This window comes from Dictyostelium purpureum (genome assembly GCF_000190715.1).
Source record: "Dictyostelium purpureum unplaced genomic scaffold DICPUscaffold_73, whole genome shotgun sequence".
Lineage (NCBI taxonomy): Eukaryota > Evosea > Eumycetozoa > Dictyosteliales > Dictyosteliaceae > Dictyostelium > Dictyostelium purpureum.
Genome location: NW_003519410.1, coordinates 75,296 through 94,117, shown reverse-complemented (window position 1 = coordinate 94,117; position 18,822 = coordinate 75,296). Strand labels below are relative to the sequence as shown.

The 18,822-nt window shown below is 22.8% G+C and overlaps 10 protein-coding genes across 10 annotated transcripts; 5 read left to right on the top strand and 5 right to left on the bottom strand.

Moving 5' to 3' along the window:
• Positions 1-561: 561 nt before the first annotated feature.
• Positions 562-1,235, bottom strand: DICPUDRAFT_91744 (uncharacterized protein). The gene has a single exon (XM_003286512.1). The coding sequence runs from the start codon at positions 1,216-1,218 to the stop codon at positions 595-597; it is 624 nt and encodes a 207-aa protein (XP_003286560.1). The 5' UTR covers positions 1,219-1,235; the 3' UTR covers positions 562-594.
• A 403-nt stretch (positions 1,236-1,638) lies between these two features.
• DICPUDRAFT_91743 (uncharacterized protein) lies at positions 1,639-2,202 on the top strand. Its single transcript, XM_003286530.1, has one exon. It carries the CDS (start codon positions 1,719-1,721, stop codon positions 2,157-2,159), a length of 441 nt encoding a protein of 146 aa, XP_003286578.1. The 5' UTR covers positions 1,639-1,718; the 3' UTR covers positions 2,160-2,202.
• A 46-nt stretch (positions 2,203-2,248) lies between these two features.
• Positions 2,249-3,569, bottom strand: DICPUDRAFT_31119 (uncharacterized protein; the record flags this gene model as incomplete). The annotated part of the gene is made up of 2 exons (XM_003286511.1): positions 2,249-2,842; positions 2,919-3,569. 2 exons carry the CDS (start codon positions 3,567-3,569, stop codon positions 2,249-2,251), a joined length of 1,245 nt encoding a protein of 414 aa, XP_003286559.1.
• A 1,566-nt stretch (positions 3,570-5,135) lies between these two features.
• Positions 5,136-5,545, bottom strand: DICPUDRAFT_150564 (uncharacterized protein; the record flags this gene model as incomplete). The annotated part of the gene is made up of 3 exons (XM_003286510.1): positions 5,136-5,217; positions 5,288-5,382; positions 5,537-5,545. 3 exons carry the CDS (start codon positions 5,543-5,545, stop codon positions 5,136-5,138), a joined length of 186 nt encoding a protein of 61 aa, XP_003286558.1.
• Positions 5,546-5,881: 336 nt separating this feature from the next.
• DICPUDRAFT_97430 (uncharacterized protein) lies at positions 5,882-8,991 on the bottom strand (the record flags this gene model as incomplete). The annotated part of the gene is made up of 2 exons (XM_003286509.1): positions 5,882-7,948; positions 8,031-8,991. The coding sequence occupies 2 exons, from the start codon at positions 8,989-8,991 to the stop codon at positions 6,042-6,044; spliced, it is 2,868 nt and encodes a 955-aa protein (XP_003286557.1). The 3' UTR covers positions 5,882-6,041.
• Positions 8,992-10,460: 1,469 nt separating this feature from the next.
• DICPUDRAFT_77451 (uncharacterized protein) lies at positions 10,461-12,242 on the top strand (the record flags this gene model as incomplete). The annotated part of the gene is made up of 1 exon (XM_003286529.1): positions 10,461-12,242. One exon carries the CDS (start codon positions 10,461-10,463, stop codon positions 12,240-12,242), a length of 1,782 nt encoding a protein of 593 aa, XP_003286577.1.
• Positions 12,243-12,731: 489 nt separating this feature from the next.
• DICPUDRAFT_150561 (uncharacterized protein) lies at positions 12,732-14,786 on the top strand (the record flags this gene model as incomplete). Its single annotated transcript, XM_003286528.1, has 2 exons — positions 12,732-14,501; positions 14,580-14,786. The coding sequence occupies 2 exons, from the start codon at positions 12,732-12,734 to the stop codon at positions 14,784-14,786; spliced, it is 1,977 nt and encodes a 658-aa protein (XP_003286576.1).
• Positions 14,787-15,270: 484 nt separating this feature from the next.
• DICPUDRAFT_18495 (uncharacterized protein) lies at positions 15,271-15,921 on the top strand (the record flags this gene model as incomplete). The annotated part of the gene is made up of 1 exon (XM_003286527.1): positions 15,271-15,921. A coding segment is annotated over one exon (651 nt), but the record flags the coding sequence as incomplete, so codon positions are not given.
• A 1,074-nt stretch (positions 15,922-16,995) lies between these two features.
• DICPUDRAFT_91742 (uncharacterized protein) lies at positions 16,996-17,561 on the top strand. Its single transcript, XM_003286526.1, has one exon. It carries the CDS (start codon positions 17,009-17,011, stop codon positions 17,480-17,482), a length of 474 nt encoding a protein of 157 aa, XP_003286574.1. The 5' UTR covers positions 16,996-17,008; the 3' UTR covers positions 17,483-17,561.
• Positions 17,562-17,579: 18 nt separating this feature from the next.
• On the bottom strand, positions 17,580-18,327 carry DICPUDRAFT_54340 (lactoylglutathione lyase). The gene is made up of 4 exons (XM_003286508.1): positions 18,255-18,327; positions 18,076-18,168; positions 17,883-17,995; positions 17,580-17,814 (listed from the first exon to the last, which is right to left on the bottom strand). The coding sequence occupies exons 1-4, from the start codon at positions 18,276-18,278 to the stop codon at positions 17,634-17,636; spliced, it is 411 nt and encodes a 136-aa protein (XP_003286556.1). The 5' UTR covers positions 18,279-18,327; the 3' UTR covers positions 17,580-17,633.
• Between the last annotated feature and the right edge of the window lie 495 nt (positions 18,328-18,822).

The following is an 18,822-nucleotide window of genomic DNA, read 5'->3' as shown; positions in this document are numbered from 1 at the left end:
AATATAATTAAAAAATTAAATAAAGTGTATAATAAATAATATCAACAGTTGTAAATAAAATTTTTTAAATTAGAAAAAATAAACTATCCTTTTATTTTTTTTTTTTTTTTGCAGGGCTATTTAAAAATCTTTTTTGATTAATAAAAACACAATAACTATTTTTTATTATTTTTTAATATAAATGATTTTTTTTTGTTTTAAAAATTTATTGCCAAAATATAAAGGTTTGGACATTGGAACTGCTCAATGATTAAACGAACCTATTAATTCAAATTTTAAAGAAACTTCACATCTGCTATGAGGTACACAATCACATGGACTTACATGGATAGTTTGAATGTCCATATTTGAAAGAGTAAGTATCATATCGATGGGTTGATGTGAAGCAAATGTGTTTTCAGATGAAACAAATGTTTTATAAATACTATAAGACTATGTATTTATATATTTTAATTAAAAGCATTAATATAAAAAGTGAATGATTTTATTTAAACACATTTCAAAAGAATATAATTAGAATAAATATAATATTATTAAATTAAACAAATAATTTTTATTTTTAATATTTTTACATTTTTATTTAGTTTAATATTATTATAAGTGAATTTTAATTGTATTTGAGTAGTCTTGTTTTTTATTGATGGTTATTGTTAAAAGACCATTGTTGTATTGTGTTTTGATAGTTGATAAATCTAATGTATATAATACTCTAGTTAAGTCTAAATATCTTTTGAAGTAGCCATATGATCTTTCAGATATATACTTTTTAACTTGTTTCTTTGATTCTTTAGCATCCTTTAATTCCGATTTGGTTTGTTTATCTGATGATTGTAATGTAGTGGCGGTATCTTCATATTCCTCAATTGATGGTTCATTATCTTTAGTTGTATTTACAGTTTGGACAGAGGTTAAATTTGATTTATCATCTTTGTGTGTTGATCTTTTCTTTTCACCTTGAATATATAATTTTGAATCTTTAATTTCTATTTGAATATCATCCTTGCTTACACCTGCCAATTCAGTTTCAATAATTAATGACTCTTTGGTTTCGACAACATCTAACTCTGGTAAGAAATCAATTCTTTCTACTTTTGTTTCTTGTTGTTGTTGTTGTTGGTCCTGTGTTGTTTGTGGTGATGATTTAGTGCAATGGTATTTATTATTATTATTATTATTATTTAAATGTTGATTTAATAAGATATCAAAAATTGTAGCCATTTTTTATTGTTTTTTTAAAAAAATTAATATATAAAACTATTATTTATAAAACTGTTGTTTGTTATTTGAATGATATAAAAAATAAAAATTTTTGTTTATTTATATTTTTTTTTTTTTTTGTATTTTAACAATTATTTTATTTCTAAATATTTTAAGCTAATCAAAGTCCATTCTTCTATTAAAATTCTTTAAATAATATGTGATTATGTCATGTTTAGTTTATTATTAACTAAAAATTTATTGAAATTTTTATGAAAATTTAAAAAAATTTTAAAAAAATATAAAAAAAATTTAATAAAAATTTTATAAAAAATTTAAAATATTATAAAACCCATTAAAATAATTTTTTATAATTTAATAATGACAACTCAGAACTACTATAAAACCATTTAAAAAATTTTAAACTATCATTTCAATTCAAATTTAAATAAATAAACAAACATACAAAATAATATATATAATTAAATTAAATAAATAAATAAATATCAACACTCTAAAAAATGGCAACTGTTTTTGACATCTTATTAAATCAACATTATAATACCTTAAACAATAAAGAGCCATATGGTATTGGGTTCGAGCCAGAACTTGATGTTGTTGAAACAACAGATTCTTTTATTATTGAAACCGAACTACCAGGTGTAAACAAAGATGATATTCAAATAGAAATTAAAGATTCAAAGCTATACATTCAAGGTGAAAAGAAAAGATCAATTCCTGAGACATCACAAACTAGCGAAAGTTCCCAAAATACTGAATTCAAGAACAAAAACTATTTATCTGAAAGATCATTTGGTAATTTCAAAAGATATTTAGATTTAACTAGAGTACTATCTACATTAGATTTATCAAACATCAAAACAGAATACACCGATGGTCTTTTAACAATAACCATCAACAAAAAACAAGAGTTATCAAACTCAATTAAAATTACTCTATAAAATAATAAAACCAATAAATAAATAAAAACATGTACATATTTTTAAAAAAAAAATAAAAGAAAAACTTAATTTAATTATTTATTATTTCATTAATTTGACCAAGGATTAATTTTTAATAAATTTTTACCTAATAATGTTAAATTTGGTGGATTATAATTTACAGTTTCTAAATTTGCAAATTTTTTAGTGACATAGTTTGGATGCTTACCAGTAAAATACCAATTCTTTTGAAGTTCCGCATATTGTTCGTTAATAGGTACCTTTGGTAAGTGAGCTGCATAAACCACCTCTCTAACTGAACTACCATTATGAACTGTATCGTTGGTATGAGGCATTCTCCAATCCCAAAACAATACATCACCTCTTTTTATTGGAATATATTGCAATGATTCTATTACATCTTGATATTTATTATCTTGAAAATCGAATGCATTTCCTCTTTTTAAACCAACTGAACCACTATTATCCACCTCTTTGTGCAGTGAGTTATCTTGTGGATGATTTTTAAAATACTCTACACATTTTTTATGAAACTTTGGTACGGTCCAAAATCCACCTTGATTAATATTTAATGTATTGGAACAACTAACAAATGCTTGAATAGGTTGCCAAAATCTTAATGGGACATGTTCTATTATTTTATCTTGATTTACTTTTTCGCCTCGAAATAAATGAAATGGATTCTATATAAATAATAAAAATTAATAATTAAATAATAAAACCACATGCATATAAATATACAGTAATAAAACTACATACGCAATCTAAATGTAAACCTGTACCTTTTTGATGTCTAATTGATTCATTTTTTAAATTGGGTATTCTAAAACCACATCTATTTATAAACATGTACATATGACGTGGATCAAATGCACCATATTCATTTGCCCATTCATTTTCATCACTATATAGTTTTGAACCATTTGAAAAGGTGGTTTCATAAAGTTGAACAAAGCATTCGTATAGTTTTTGATGTTGTCTAATTTCATATTCATATTTGCCATGATAGAAATTGATCATACCACCAAATCCATTTGAAATGTTTGATAGCTTACTTTCCTCCAATGCTAAATGTTCTGATTCTTCCTTGGATCCAATTTCTAAACCTTCAAAACTAATACCTGCATTTCTACTTATAAATTCTCTAACCTCATGCTGATGTTTCGTTAATAATTCGTCTTCTATAACACCATTCTTTATAACATAACCATATTCATTAAAATGCTGTAAATCCTCTTTACTTAATGGTCCTTTAAAATGATTCTTTGTTAAAATATTATCAAACGATATTGAATGAATGTCTTTTATTGAGGTGGTTGTTGTTGTTGAAGTTATAAATTTTTTATTATAACTTATTAATTTTATATTATTTATATTATTACAATTTAAAATATTTTTAATTTTAAACATTATTGATTTTTTATTAAAATAAATTTAATTTATTTATTTATTTATTATTATACATTTCTACTATTTTATAATTTAAAAAAAAAAAAAAAAAAAACTAAACAAAATTTATAAAAAAATAATAAAAATTAAATTAAATAAAAAAAAAAAAAAAAAAAAAAAAAAAAAAAAAGATATTTTATATGGAAATATATATATTTCGATTTAAATAAAAACAGAATAAAAAATAAAAAAATAAATAATAAAAAAACACACCCACACTCTATATAAATAAAAATTTCTAAAAGAAATAAATTTATATAATATGTGGGTGGTTGTGAGTTTTAATAAAGTTTTTTTTTTCATTAATTTTTAAAATAAGTTTATCCACGTAAGAATTTCACCTTACAACCATCTCATCCCTGAGATAGACGATCATCAATGTATAATAGAAATGATAGAATCAAAACTATTACACGGCTTCCCGCTTATGTAAAGTGAATGTGCATCTTCATCCGTGGGGTTTTTGAGAAAAATTATTGATGAATAATTTTAATAGACGATACTAATAGAAATGATCCAAAGAGTAAGGTCTGATTTGATAAGAATTATTTATGTGATTATAAAACCATTTGGCATTAATTGATAGTTTATGGGTTTTTTCGTTTTTTAAAAAAAATAAAATAAATTTACATAAAATTTTTTTTTTATCGTTTTCGTAAATTTTGTGTAAAAAAAAATAAGACAATTTTTTTGAAAAAAATTTTAAATTATGGGGCGCCATATAAAAAATTTTGCACACCAAAAAGACTTTTTTTTGGACCCATCCACACAACAGAAAAAAAAAAACCCATAGAAAAAATTATGAGCGAAAAAAAAAAAAATTACTCACAAAATTTTATTGGGGAAATTTTTTTGCAAAGAAATTGATATGGATTTTTTTTCTTTTAATATATATTAATTTTTATAACAATAGTTCAATTGTTGTATTATTTCTTGCCAAAATAAAATTTTAATATAAAAAAACAGTGTTTTTTGAAAATGTGGGTGTTGAGTTGCAAGTGTTTTGTTTAAACCAAAGATATTTAAGTTAATTAAGAAAAAAAGACTTTATAACCTTAGAAAATTGATCTTTTTTGCACTCCGTTTTATTTAAAAACAAAATATATTTTATTTATTTTTTTTTTTAATAAAACTATTTTTTAACAAAATATTTTTTTTTTTTTTTTTATTTTATAAAAACAAAAAGGTGAGTTATAAAAACAGATAGTGGATATAAAATATTTTTTTATTTTTTATTTTTTATTATTTAAATTTTAAATCTAGAAAAGTATAATAATAATAAAATTGTTTTAATAAAAATAATACATACCATGTAATTCTTTTTCAAATTTATTTATTCATATATTCATATAAATTTGGGTTTAGATAATAAAAAAAAAAAAAAAAGGAAATAATTTAAAAAAAAAAATTTGGCTAATTTGAAATTTACAATTGTTTATTTCTTTATTTTTTACAGAATTTGTTACAACTTATTAAATGGCTAATAAGTAGGTTATAAATATAATAATATTACTAAAAATGATTTTCTTATGATTGTTGTTGTTGTTGTTGAGTTTGGCCATGTTTAAAATTGCTACCAAGAACACGATCAGCATCACCTGGGTAATAACTATAAAAAGATAAAAAAAATATTAGAAAATTATTTTTTTTAATATCAAAATAAAAAAAAAAAGACATACCCAACTAATGGTTTTTTAACATCTTTTAAGTGTTTTTGTAAACAGGCACCGTGGAATGGTTGTCCATTTTTTAATTGTTTTTCGGCTTCAAAAACCTTTTTTTGACAATATGTGCATAACTATACATCAATAAAATAAGCAGTGGGTTAGATTATATTATAGTTTTTAAAAATATAAAAAAAATAAAAAAAATAAAATAAATAAAAAAAATAAATAAAAAAAAAAAATAAAAACTAAATTATCACTTACTTCTGACATTTTAGAATATAGTTTGTATAATAAATAATAATTGGTTATATAAATAAAATATTAAATGAATTTTTTTAAAAAAAAAATTTCAATATGGGGATTTATAAAAAAAAATAAAAATAAAAATAAAAAAAAAAATAAAAAAACCCAATTTTTATAATAAATTGTTTGATTGATGGGTTTTAAAATATACACCAACATAATTTTTTTTCACATAAAATTACCAATAATTATTGGATTTTAACAAATATTTTTAAATGTGCAAATAATAAAACGAATAAATAATAAATTATTTATTTGTTTTTTTTATTTATATTACAAAATATTTGTTATTAATCAATTTTTATTAAATTTTTTTAAATATTTGATATATTTTTTTGTAAAAATATAATATCAATTAAAAATTTAATTTTATTGTTTCGATTATATAAATATTAAAAAAAAATATTAAATTCTTTTTTTAATATTAAATTTGGGGATTAATATTGGTTATTATTTTTTTCTTTTAATTATTATTTGGGTTATTTAAAGTTTGTTGTTGATTTAAATTTACATTATTTGATACATAAGAATGAATTGAATTGGAGGAGCTATTTAAAGGGTCATTATTATGGTTAAATGAACCATGTAATGTTGGGGATCTTGATCTAGTTGATAAACGTTTTGATAGTTTTGATTTTTCCTTAAGGACGAAATAGCTTTCGAGTAATTGAATTTCTTCGACAAGTCTTTTATTCTTTTCTTCTTCACGACGCAATTTATCTTCAAGCTCTTGGTTTTTGTTTGCAAAGAATTCGGTAGTAACGGTTTCTTTTTGAAGGGTTTCTCTTAAATCTTCGACCTCTCTAAGATAATGAGTGTAATCTCTTGATACTCTGTTATCTCTATGCAAGTTATTGATAGTATCTCTAATTTGATCTAATTTTTGTTCTATAAAGGCATTTGAGTATTGTGGATTCATTTGATATGGTTGTTGATATGATTGCTGTTGTTGTTGTTGTTGATATTGTTGTTGTTGGAGTGTTAGTTGTTGAATTAATGATTCTGGTTCGAAGCAGCTTTGTGATCTTTGACGTGAAAAAGCTGATGCTGATGATCCAGATATTGAACTCATATTATCATTGAAATTGTTATTAAACATCATGTTATTGTTTGAATAGTAATCATCGTCGTAAATTTCACGTGAATAACGGAATGATGAGGAAGAAGAGGCCAAGTCACCAACTGCTTTATATCTATTGGACGAGTATCTATTCGAATTGGTTGTTGTTGAGGTTGTGGTTGTGTTGTTATTAAGACCCATGGGTGTGGTGGATTGTTGTTGTTGTTGATAAGCTTGTTGTTGTTGTTGAAGTTGTTGTAACTGCATTTGTAATTGTTGGGTAATACTCATTCTTCTATTACTACCACTATTACTACTTGTATCATTAATATTGGCGCTATTCATTAATGATGATAAGCCTGAAATGCTTGATCTATTTAATGTTGAATTTACAGATGATGAGAGATTCATTGTGCCATTGTTGCTAGCTAAAAGTAAATTAAGTCTTTCTCTTGGTGAAAGTCTCTTTTCAATTTCTCTTTCAATTTCTTTGTTGATGTCTCTACTACTTCTCTTTTCTTTATTATATCTATCTTTGTATCTTTCTAAATCAATACTATAACGTAATAGTTTTTCTCTTTCTTTATCTTCTCTTGTTTTCTTTTCTTTAGAGTATCTATCAATTTTTTCTTTAATTTGTTGAATAGCTGCTTTAGTTTCAATATTACCACCAGTATATGCAACACTTCTTCTATATAATTTATTTGTTTCACTACTATTGCTACCATAACTATTATTAATATTATTGTTGTTATTATTATTGTTATTAGTATTGTTATTTGTTATGGTTGTTGATGGTGAAATATTACTACTACTTTGGCTAAGATTATTTGAAGTATTACCACCATGTAAATAGTTTTTATTTATATTATATTGAGTTTCTTCTAAAAATTGAGCATATTCATTTGGATCAATTTTATAAGTTCTACGATCCCTATTGCTTGTTGTTGTAGCAGCATTGGTCGAAGTATTGGTTGGTTGCTGATTACCACTGCCTGATTCGAGTTGTTGTTGGGCGTGTTGGTGTATTTGTGATGGTGAGCCATTTTGTTGGTCCTGTGGTGAAAAAGTTGTAGTAACAGTAAAGGTTATTGGGGTGGTAGAATCATGTGGTGAGGTTATAGTAGTAGAGGTTATAGTTGAAGAAGATGGACTTTGATTCTGAGTTGGTAATAAACCAGAAATTGTAATTGAAGCTGGTCTTGAATATCTTTTTTGTACATCTGAATTATTATTATTTGGTATTAACATTGGTTGTGTGGATAAATGTGATAAATGCTCTAATCTTTCTTCTATAGCTGTTGATATAACTAAATAAATTTAAATAGATTTAATATTTTATTTTTTATAAACTATTATTAAAAATAAAATTATTAAAAATAAAAAACTTACGATTGGTTTGATAAGGTCTCATATGGTATATATGATGTTCTTGGAAAATTTCGTTGAAAAAGAAATTAAAATATTGAATTGGATAGGTTACAATGGCGGGTACACAATTTAAAGTTGGTACTAAACAAATTGCTATATTTGAAATTGTCATTTTATTTTCGTCAGATTTACTCATAATCTTTGCCAAGAGTCCTGTAAGTGCCTGCATTACCTCAAAGTGAACAGTAGGGAGTTGATGTACTAATATTCTAAGATTGCCAAGTATTTCCATATCGAATGGTTTCTTTTTACCATCTTCAGAGACAAATAGAGAAGCTACACGCCTATTAATTGATTGAGGTACAAATACAGGAAGATCTCTAAAGAATCTTTTGAGTAAACCGGCGGCAGTATATGGTTCGATTGGTGAAACATCGACATCTTCACCATTATTATATAAGTTTATATATTGATTAATTGTAACTTCACGGCCGGGTATACGAAATAAACCCTCGGTAGTAAGTGATGTCTTTTCGATGTGATCAACTAATCTCTCTATAATAATTGGAACATTTGATCCTGGTCTGCATGGTACCTGTGATAAAGGTACACCAAATACTTTTCTTGCATTAGGATTGTGTATAAATATTGGTGGTGACGATGCTGCGCTTATTGTTGTTGAGTCAGAATTGTAACTACTAATACTATCCTCACGTGTTAGGGTTGGTGATTGTCCACTATGGTTACTACTAATGCTACCATTATGATATCCTTGATTGTATTCGTTATTAAAATCTGTATTGGCTATATTATTTCCATGCTTATTTTTTTTATCTTTTTTGGATAAAGAGGATGATGGTGATGATTTACCATTATTGCTACCATTTCCATCATTATTACCGCCACTATTATTTATATATACACCATCTTTATCTTTTTTATCTTTGAAAATTTGTACTGATTTTCTAAAAATACTTTTCATTATTATTTATTTTTATTGAATTTTTTTTATATATGTACAAAATAAAATTTTTTATTATTATTTAAATTTTATATTATTGTTTTGTTTTTATTATATATTTATTATATATTTTTTTTTTTATTAAATTTCCTAAAGTAAATTGGTATTGTATTATTACAAAAAAAATTGAAATAAAAAAAAATAACTAAAAAAATAAAAAAAATTCTTCTTGTTAGTATTTATATAAATTAATTTAATGTGAAAATAAAATAAAAAAATAAAATTAAATTAAAAAAAAAAATATAATATCAAAACTTTTATAGGTAAATGTATATATTTTATATGTTTTTTTTTTTTTTTTCTTGTGTGGTATTATTTTTATTAGTAAAAAGGTTATTATATCTATGTATGTTTATATCTTAATTTATTGTGTGTATGTGTGTTCGTAATCATATAAAATTTTAAAGTGTTGTGTGTTTTTTATTATTTATATGTATTTAGTTGTGTTTGTGTGTTGTGTGCGTTTATATTGAATGTATGGATTAAAAAGGTGGTAGTGATATTATGTGAGAGGATTGAACAGTCATTATAATGTTGCAGTTTTAATATTTATTTTTTTCTATTTATTTTCAATGAGGCAGTTTTTTATTATATTGTAATTTATAATGTTGGTTGTTTTATTTATAATTATACTAATATTGGAAATAACACTTTTTTTTTTTTTTATTACTTTAAAACAGCTTTATTTTTTACTTTATTGATATTGTAATAGGGGGGTTATTCCATATAATAATATTTTTTTTAATTTTAATTTATTTTATATGATGGTGTTTTTAATGATTGTTGGTGTATAACCAAAAAAAAAAAAAAAACACCAAAAAAAAACACCAAAAAAAATTATTTATAGTTTTGATTATATGGGTAATACAAAAAACAATATTTTACACAAAAACAAAGTTTATTTTTTTAATTCTATACCTTTTTTTTTATTATTTTTTATTCCAAAAATTGTTTATTTTATTTTATTTTAATTAATTAATTATAATTATAATTAATTATAAAAAAAAAAAAAGAAATTAATTGTACACAATATAACAACAATGATTTGTATAAAATTTTATATAACGATTAAAAAAAAAAAAAAATAAAAAAAAAATAAAAAAAAAATAAAAAAAAAAAAAGAAAAGAAAATAAAAAAATAATTTAAAATAAAATTTTTAAAAAATTACAAAAAAAAAGATTTTTTTTGCAACACACAAATTTTATTATTAGAAAAATGATAAAAAAAATAAAAAATAAATAAAAGGAAAATAAATAAAGAAATATACATAAAATCAATAATTTATAATAATAACAAATTAACAAACAAAGATAATTTTTTTTTTTCTTTGTAAAATTGTTAATTTTCAAAATTTTGGGCTTTAATAAAAAAAGTTTTTAATTTAATTTTTTTTTTATTTTTCTCACCTTTATAATAATTTTATATTTAAATGGACAATATTGTCAATAGTTATGATATAAACAATAACAGACTATTTTATTTATTAATAAAAAACAAAACTATATTTAAAATTATTTTAAAATTTTTAAAATTACTGAATTTCAAAAATTTATTAAAAAAATATTATGATCAATATTCAAATTTTTATTGGTGCAATGATAAATATTTCACAAGTTCAATTATTATAAAAACTGATTATAAGGATATAGCAGAGCTTCCAAGGTTTTTAGAGTGTTTGCCAGAGAATGTTTCTAGTTTATCTTTTGATTCCGGAATTGTAGAAATTAATGTAAAAGAACTAAATATACCAGAAACATTAAAACATCTGGATCTAGACAAGATATGTATTGTTACAGATGGATTTTCAGATGTTCAAGAAGAGGTACAAGAGATTGAGAAGTATGCAAAGGTTTTCAACAGTTTAAAAAAGTTTAAAATACCAGGCAATATTAAAATTAAAGCGTTACCATCATTTCAATCATTGACATCACTTGATGTGGGTAATACTTTTTCAAAAAAGCTAGAGGCCAGCTATCTACCACCAAATTTGGAGAGCCTAAGACTTGGTAAAGCGTATTTGCATAAGATCGAAAAGGGGGTCTTACCAGGATCACTAAAATCATTGATAATAGCATCTAACTATGACCACCCAGCCATGGAGTTACCCGAAAACCTGAAGATTCTCCACTTTGAAAAGGGTTCTAAAAATATCTCAGTATCAATATTAAAATGTGTTCCAAACAGTGTTACAAATCTCTATTTATGTGGAGATTTCAAAGAGCCGGTGGAGTCATTTTCAAATATTTTACCAGAATCATTGAAGAGATTAAAAGCTCTAATCCTAGTCAACAAAAATTGCTTCAAATCAAAGTCAAAAATTTTAAGTCTTTTTAATCCACCTATTGTTAATTATGTTCAAGGCTTTCCTATTGGTTTGGTATATCTAGATTTGTTCTCTGCCAATAGTATTATTGGTTTTCAAAATCTAAATCCAAACTATTTCCCTCAAACTTTAAAAACCCTCAAAATTGGTGATTTTTTTATGGACCAATTTAAAAAAGGTTGTGGTTTACCAGCAAGTCTCACAAGTATCGAAGGCCCATTAAAAATAGTAGCATATCCATTTAACAATCCAGGAAACATTGAAACTTTAAAGCTCCATTTCCATTTGCTTTTTGTAGAGGGTTCTTTTTTATCTAATAAATTTCCAAATGTGAAATCAATGAAAACTTATTGTTATATGGACTCTCAATTTAAATTCAATCCACCAGAGACTATAAATAATTTAGAAATGATATCATATTCAACCAATATATCCAATAATAATATAATTAATTTTGCTCCAAATAATAATATTAAATCATTAAAGTTAGAAAGTATTCAAACCTATTCCATTATAAAAGAGATTTCTCTTGACAAATCAATATGCCCATTTCCTTCAACTTGTTTATTACTAGATTTGGATTTCAACAATTCAATTTACACTTCTGAAAATCCAACTACAATTTCAACAGAGAATTTACCAGAGTCACTCAAAGTATTGGTTCTTAGAGGCACTTTTACACCAAAACCTTTACCACCTTTCAACAATAACTTGGAATGTATTTTTATTTCAGATCAAAACAAATCAATTTTGAACGATACAGTTTTAATGAATGAAATTTCCAAATTCATTATAACATACAATGACATTGAAGATAGAAAAACAAATAAATATTCAAATTCAGTATTATATCGAAAATTAAAAAAATATATAAATAATGTTAAATAATAAAAAAATAAAACGTATAATCTTTTTTGAATATCACACATTTTACAATTTTTTTTTCAATTTTTTTTATTTTTTTAAAAAAAAAAAATGGATTACGAAATCTATATCTATTTAAAATCAAAAATTGTTTCAGTTAATATCGCACTAAAAAGGTTTTTTTCATTATTTGATTTAAGGGTTATTATTATAAAATTGTTTTTTTTTTAATTAATTTTTTAAAATTTTATTTTTTATTTTTTTTAATTTTTTTTAAAAAAAAAAAAAAAAAAAGTTTAATGCTTTAATTTTATTTTTTTTATGTTTATTTAATGATAAGAAAAAAAAAACTTAAAAAAAAGAGAATGTGGAAATAAATCAAAACAAATTAAAATATCCCCAAAAAAAAAAATATTTATTTTTAAATTTTTCAAAAAAAAAAAAAAAATCGATAGGGTTACATCAACAAAATAAATAAAATTATAAATAAACAAAATTGTAAATAGTTAAAAAATGGAAGAAATGTTTAATGTATATAATAATAAAAATAAAAATTGTAGTAGTTTAATAGTGGTTAATCAAAATGATAATGTATATAATAATAGTAATATAAATAATAATATAAATAATAATATAAATGATAATAATAATAATAATAATAATAATAAATTAGGAAAATTGTTTTTAAAGGTTTGGAAGAATAAAATAATAAGAAAAGAAATTATAAGGTTTATAAGGTTTTTAAATCAAAAGTATTATATGAAAAAGGAATTTAAGAAATTAAAGTTATTTAGAGAATCAAAAGATAAATATTATTTAAACTCAATAATTATAGATGGTACATTTGACGATGACGAAAGCTTGCTTACGTTTTTAAAGAAATTACCGGCAAACGTAGATACTCTAGAGCTAAGGAACATTGGCAAATTATTAGAGATGAAAGATTTGGTTCTGCCATTAACATTGAAATCTTTAATACTCAATAACACAATTTTAAAGAGTTTTAACGAATCATCAAACTTCCTCAATAGATTATTAATAAAAAAGTCACCAAATATATCGCCGCTCAGTGGTTTAACATGCTTTGATTTAGGTTTTAATAATGAAAAGGTATTATTGGATCAAAATCTACCGCCAACCTTACAAAGATTAATCATTCGACATCAAATCACCAGACCAATAACCAAAGGAATGCTCCCAGAGCAATTACAATCCTTAGAGATTCATTCAGAATACCATTATCCAGTAATATATTTACCAAAAACTTTGAAACAGTTTAAAGTCTCATTACAAAATACATCCAATAGTTTCTTAGATCCAATAATACTAGATTTTATACCATCAGGTATTACTGAACTCTTACTATACCGTGGTTTTAAAAGTCCATCAATTAAGCCATTTAATGTTGAAGCTGTTTCAAATTTAAAAAAATTGGTATTTTCATATAATAATAATAATAATTATGTTGATAATAATAATAGTAGTAGTATTATTTATAACAATGGTAATAATAGTTCAATCAATCAAATTCCCTATTCATTACCAAAAGATTATTTAAATAATATTGTTTGCAATTTATCAAATACCTTTACATCAAAATTAACATCATTAGATTTATCAAATAATAAAAGCTGTAAACAATTTAATACAGGTTTTTTACCAGAGTCAATAGTAAAATTAAGATTGCCTTTAGATATAGTATTAGAGCATTCAAGTAAATCAGGTTTTCCATCAAGCCTTACAAGTTTAGAGGGGTCTTCAATTCATTTATTTTCAAAATTTAAAAATTCCTTAAATATAAAATATTTAAAAATAACTTATTTCAAAGATAATAATAATAATGGTGATAGTATCAATAGTAATGATAGTGACAATGCGTTCAATAGCAATGGTAATAATAACAGCTCTATAGAATTATTTAAAAAGTTTCCAAATTTAAAATCATTACGATTTCTATATTTTGAAAAACATTTAAACTCATTCTTAAAATTGGTAAACTCCTCTTCACCAGATTGCTTTGTTAATTTAGAGTTAAATAGTATTTTCAAACATCACAATTTTAAAGACGAAAATTCATGGCCGTTATTACAATGCAATTTAAGAACACTAAAATTAGACGAAAACTACACAATGTTTTTAATGAAAAAAGCAATCGAATCAACACCATTATCATCACCATTTCCTGCATCTGTCCAGTTATTAGATTTGAATTTTAGAGCATCACCATTATTTGATAGTCCACCAATAAGAAAAGAAATATTACCACCTGATATCAAAGTATTGGTATGTAGTTAAATAATTATAGTAATTAATTAATTAATTTTATTTTGTATTTATCTAATGTTTTTATTATGCATTTAGATTATTAGGGGTATTTATAAACCAGCAGTTTTGGAATTACCAAAATCACTAGAAATGATTTGGATTCAACATAACAATTCAGTATTAAGAGATTCTTATTTTATGAAGAAATATTCGAATCTAATAAGAGTATTTAATTCAAATGATTCAAGTACTCATCGTTCAAAGATTTACAAAAATTTAAAAAATCAAATTTTAGACGAATAAAATTTTGTTTTTATAAACCAACACTGTTTCATTTTTTTCTTTTTTTTTCATATGTTTTTATAAATATATCATTGGGGGTTGGGGGAAATTATAATTTTTTTTCATATGTTTTTATAATTTACAAAGCTTTTATTTGATTTTAATGAATTCCTTGAACTCCAAGTTTTTTTGAGTTTTTTTTTTTTTTTTTAGTTTTTTTTTTTTTTTTAAGTTTTGAAGGAATTCATAAATATTTATAAATTACGTAAATAATTTTTGTTTTTTTAAAAAAAATTTAATTTAAATTTTATTTTTTTTTAAATTAAAATTAATTTTTTTTATAATTTTTGTAAAATTTTTTCATTTTTTATTTACTAATATCACCATCAAAAATAAAATAATAAATATTAAATCAAAATTTTAATAATTATAAAATAGTAAATAAAAAATGACAAATATAAATGATTGTATTAAAGATTTAATAATAAAAAATGATAGTGTAGATAGTGAAGATTTTATGTGTCAAATATGCTCAGAAATAATATACAATAAGTTAATGCGTCAGTGTTTAAATGGTCATGTATTTTGTGAAGAGTGTTGGAAGTCTTCATTAGTTAGAAAGAAAGAGTGCTGTGTATGTAGAGTTCCAGTAAAATCAATTGATGAGCTATCAAGAAATAGAACTATAGAGAATTTATTTTTAAAGACCAAGATTCATTGCCCATTTTCATTAGAACAGGTAAATTTCCAAATCAAAGATGAGAATGGATGTAAAGAGGTTTTACTAGTAGAAAATTTAAAAAGTCATATGGATAAATGCTTATTTCAAATTATAGATTGTAAATTTAGTAAAGAAGGTTGCACAAAAAGATTTAAAAAACAACTTTTAGAAGATCATATTAAGGAATGCGAATACAGATTTATATCATGTAGTGATTGTGGAATGGATTTTCGAATTAGTTATATCCCAATTCATTCTAGCGAATGTCCAAAAAAGTCAGTCCCATGCATTCAGAAATGCTATAAAAATGTAGTTAGATGTGAAATGAATAAACATACAGATAATGAATGCGGAAATACAGTGATGGAATGCAAATACAAAGAAGCAGGGTGTGAAAAAAGGTATTTAAGGAAAAATCAAAATGTCCATTTTTCAGAAGTTGGTCACAATGAATGTGGCTTTTTATTATTAGAGAAGAAAAACAAACAAATCAATATTCTCAACTATTTTTGCAAAGAATTGGGCATGAATAATTTCAACTTCAGTTATGTTTGGGAAATCGTTAATTTCCCAGATTATATAATTAAATCAAAAACAACAAACACAGTTGTATCAATTACACCACAGGTTTTTAAACTTGGACCATTCGATATAAATGTTGACTTATATATAAATAGTATTAAAAACGAAGTTTCTTTAGTTTATAATTGTAGTGAAATACTTAGCCAATGCATATTATTTTATAGTCTCTTTAATCATAAAAGAAATCTTTTTTCACCCCAAAGTAAGTTTTAGAGATAATTACTAATTTATATATTTATTTATTAATATTAATTTTTTTAAAATAGTTCAATTTATAAATAACACAGCAAAATTCGAATTACACAAGGTCACCAAAGATGAAGGGTGGATATCAGGGTTCAATTATTTCACCATTAATTTTGTTTTAAATTTTAAATTTTAATTTTTAAATTTTATTTACTATATAGCCAATAATAATATAAAAAACCGATAGCCATATATTAGTATAATAATCAATATTTCTTTTTTACTTATAATTAAACATAATTCTAAATAAATTATTATAGTTTTTATTTTTTTTTTTATTTAAGGTAGTAAAATCAATTTATTCTGATATTATTAGTTTATTTGATAAAGAATTTAATAAAAAAACTATTGTATATAAAAAATAATATTTTTTATCTAAACTATCAAATTAAGTTATTTTTTATAATTAAAAAAAATCTTTGTTGGCGACTTAGTTTTTTTAATAAATATCCATTTTTATTTGAAAAATATTTTTTTTTTTTTTGTTAAACTAATTTATTTTTTTGACATTTAATGGACAATAGATTTTAAAATAATAACTTAAAAAATGACCTAGATATTTACACAACTTGATTTTAATTAAATTAAATTACAAAATAATTTCGAAAAAAATAAAATATTTCAGTATTTAAACTCTTTTTTTTTTTATTTGTTTTATTCATTAACAAACTAAACAAATAACAAACTTTTAAAAATGCATATTAAAAATATTCTTTCTTTATTAATATTAAATTTAATTTTATCCTCCATTGCCATTAATGCTCTTGACTGTCCAATTGCCAATCCAATTTTAGACGGTGGTGAATTGGTTTCAAGCCTCCCAATTAATCTTGATAGATGCTTCATTGATACAAACTATAACCCAAAGTGTCTTAGTATCTGGAGTGGTTCTATAGTTAAAGGTCAAATTCAAACTATCACATACGGAGTCTACAATAAAAAGGCCTACTTGACCTACACTGGTGAAAGAGTATGTCTTAGATTCGACTACGAAAGATTAGTCCTCAATTGTGTTTCCAACCATCCAAACAACCCAGGAAACTTATTAGAATGTCGTGAATATTGCTATCCATTAAGTGCCCATACCTTTAAAGTTGCACAAATCGACGCATTCAATGGTTGCAGTACCATCTATACCGACCACCTTCAACCAACATGGACCTATTAAAATTAATAGTATTATACCTATTAAATTAATAAATAAAATATAATAATCACATAATAATGTGTGAATTTAGTTTTATTCCAAAAATATAAAATCTGTTTTTTATCTTTATTGAAAATTTTTTTTTTTTTTTTTTTATTATTAAAAACCTAATTTATTTTCTTAAACCTTGAGTAGCTTGATCGTCTTGAATTAATTCAATTTTATAACCATCAATGTCTTCTACAAAAGCGATAACAGTTGTACCACCTAAAACTGGACCAGCTTCACGAGTAACTTTACCACCTGCCTTTCTAATGTTTTCTACTGTTTCTGCAACATTATCAACACCAATACTATATAAAAAGAATTTATAAATATTTCATTATTATTTACAATTAAATTATAAAAAATTATATCTTACGCAATATGGCCAAAAGCATTACCCAAGTCATATTTTTCAGTACCCCAGTTATAAGTTAATTCGAGAACTGCATTTTCGTCCTCATCAGTATAACCAACAAAAGCTAAAGTATACTATTTATAATTATAAAAAAAAAATGTTAATAAAGTTTTTCCTTTAATGTTTTCTTTTTTTTGTTTAAAAACAAACCTACCTTGTATTGTTCATTTTCACTCTTACGTAATAATTTCATACCTAAAACATCACAATAAAAGTGTAATGATTTTTCTAAATTACCAACTCTTAACTATTTATTATTTTAAAATTATTTTATAAAATTAGGAAATTAAATTTAATAATCAAATGTAAAGTTTTATACTTGTCTGTACTTACCATAGTATGAAGGATACGGGGCATTTTGTATTGTATATGTATGTATATATTAAACTATTTGTTTACTTTTGATAAAAAAAAAAAAAAAAAAGTATTTATATTAAACCAATGAAAAAAAAAAAAAAAAATTAAAATAAAAAAAAATAAAAATAATTTATTTTTTATTTTTTTATTTTTTATTTTTATTTTTTATTTTTTTTTTCATTTTACTCCAAAGTAAATTTTCCTTTTCAGATCTCGGTATCCATATTTTTGAATAGACATAGGAAAAAGAATAGAATAATATTTGAGCCTATTTATTTAGAAATAAAGAATGGTATAGATCAACAAAATAAATTTTTACGTATCAAATCCAATTTATAGAATTTTCTATCTTTTTCAATTCGAAATAGAATCACTCTGTATCAGAATGTGTGATCAACAAATCTATAATAAATAAAATCACATAACAAATACAATGTGTTTTATAATAGCTATATTAATGTTTATTAAAAAATAAATTAAATTTCAATTTTTTTTTATTTTTTTTTTCCCCACAATTTTTTTTTTTAAGTGCAAAATTTAATAA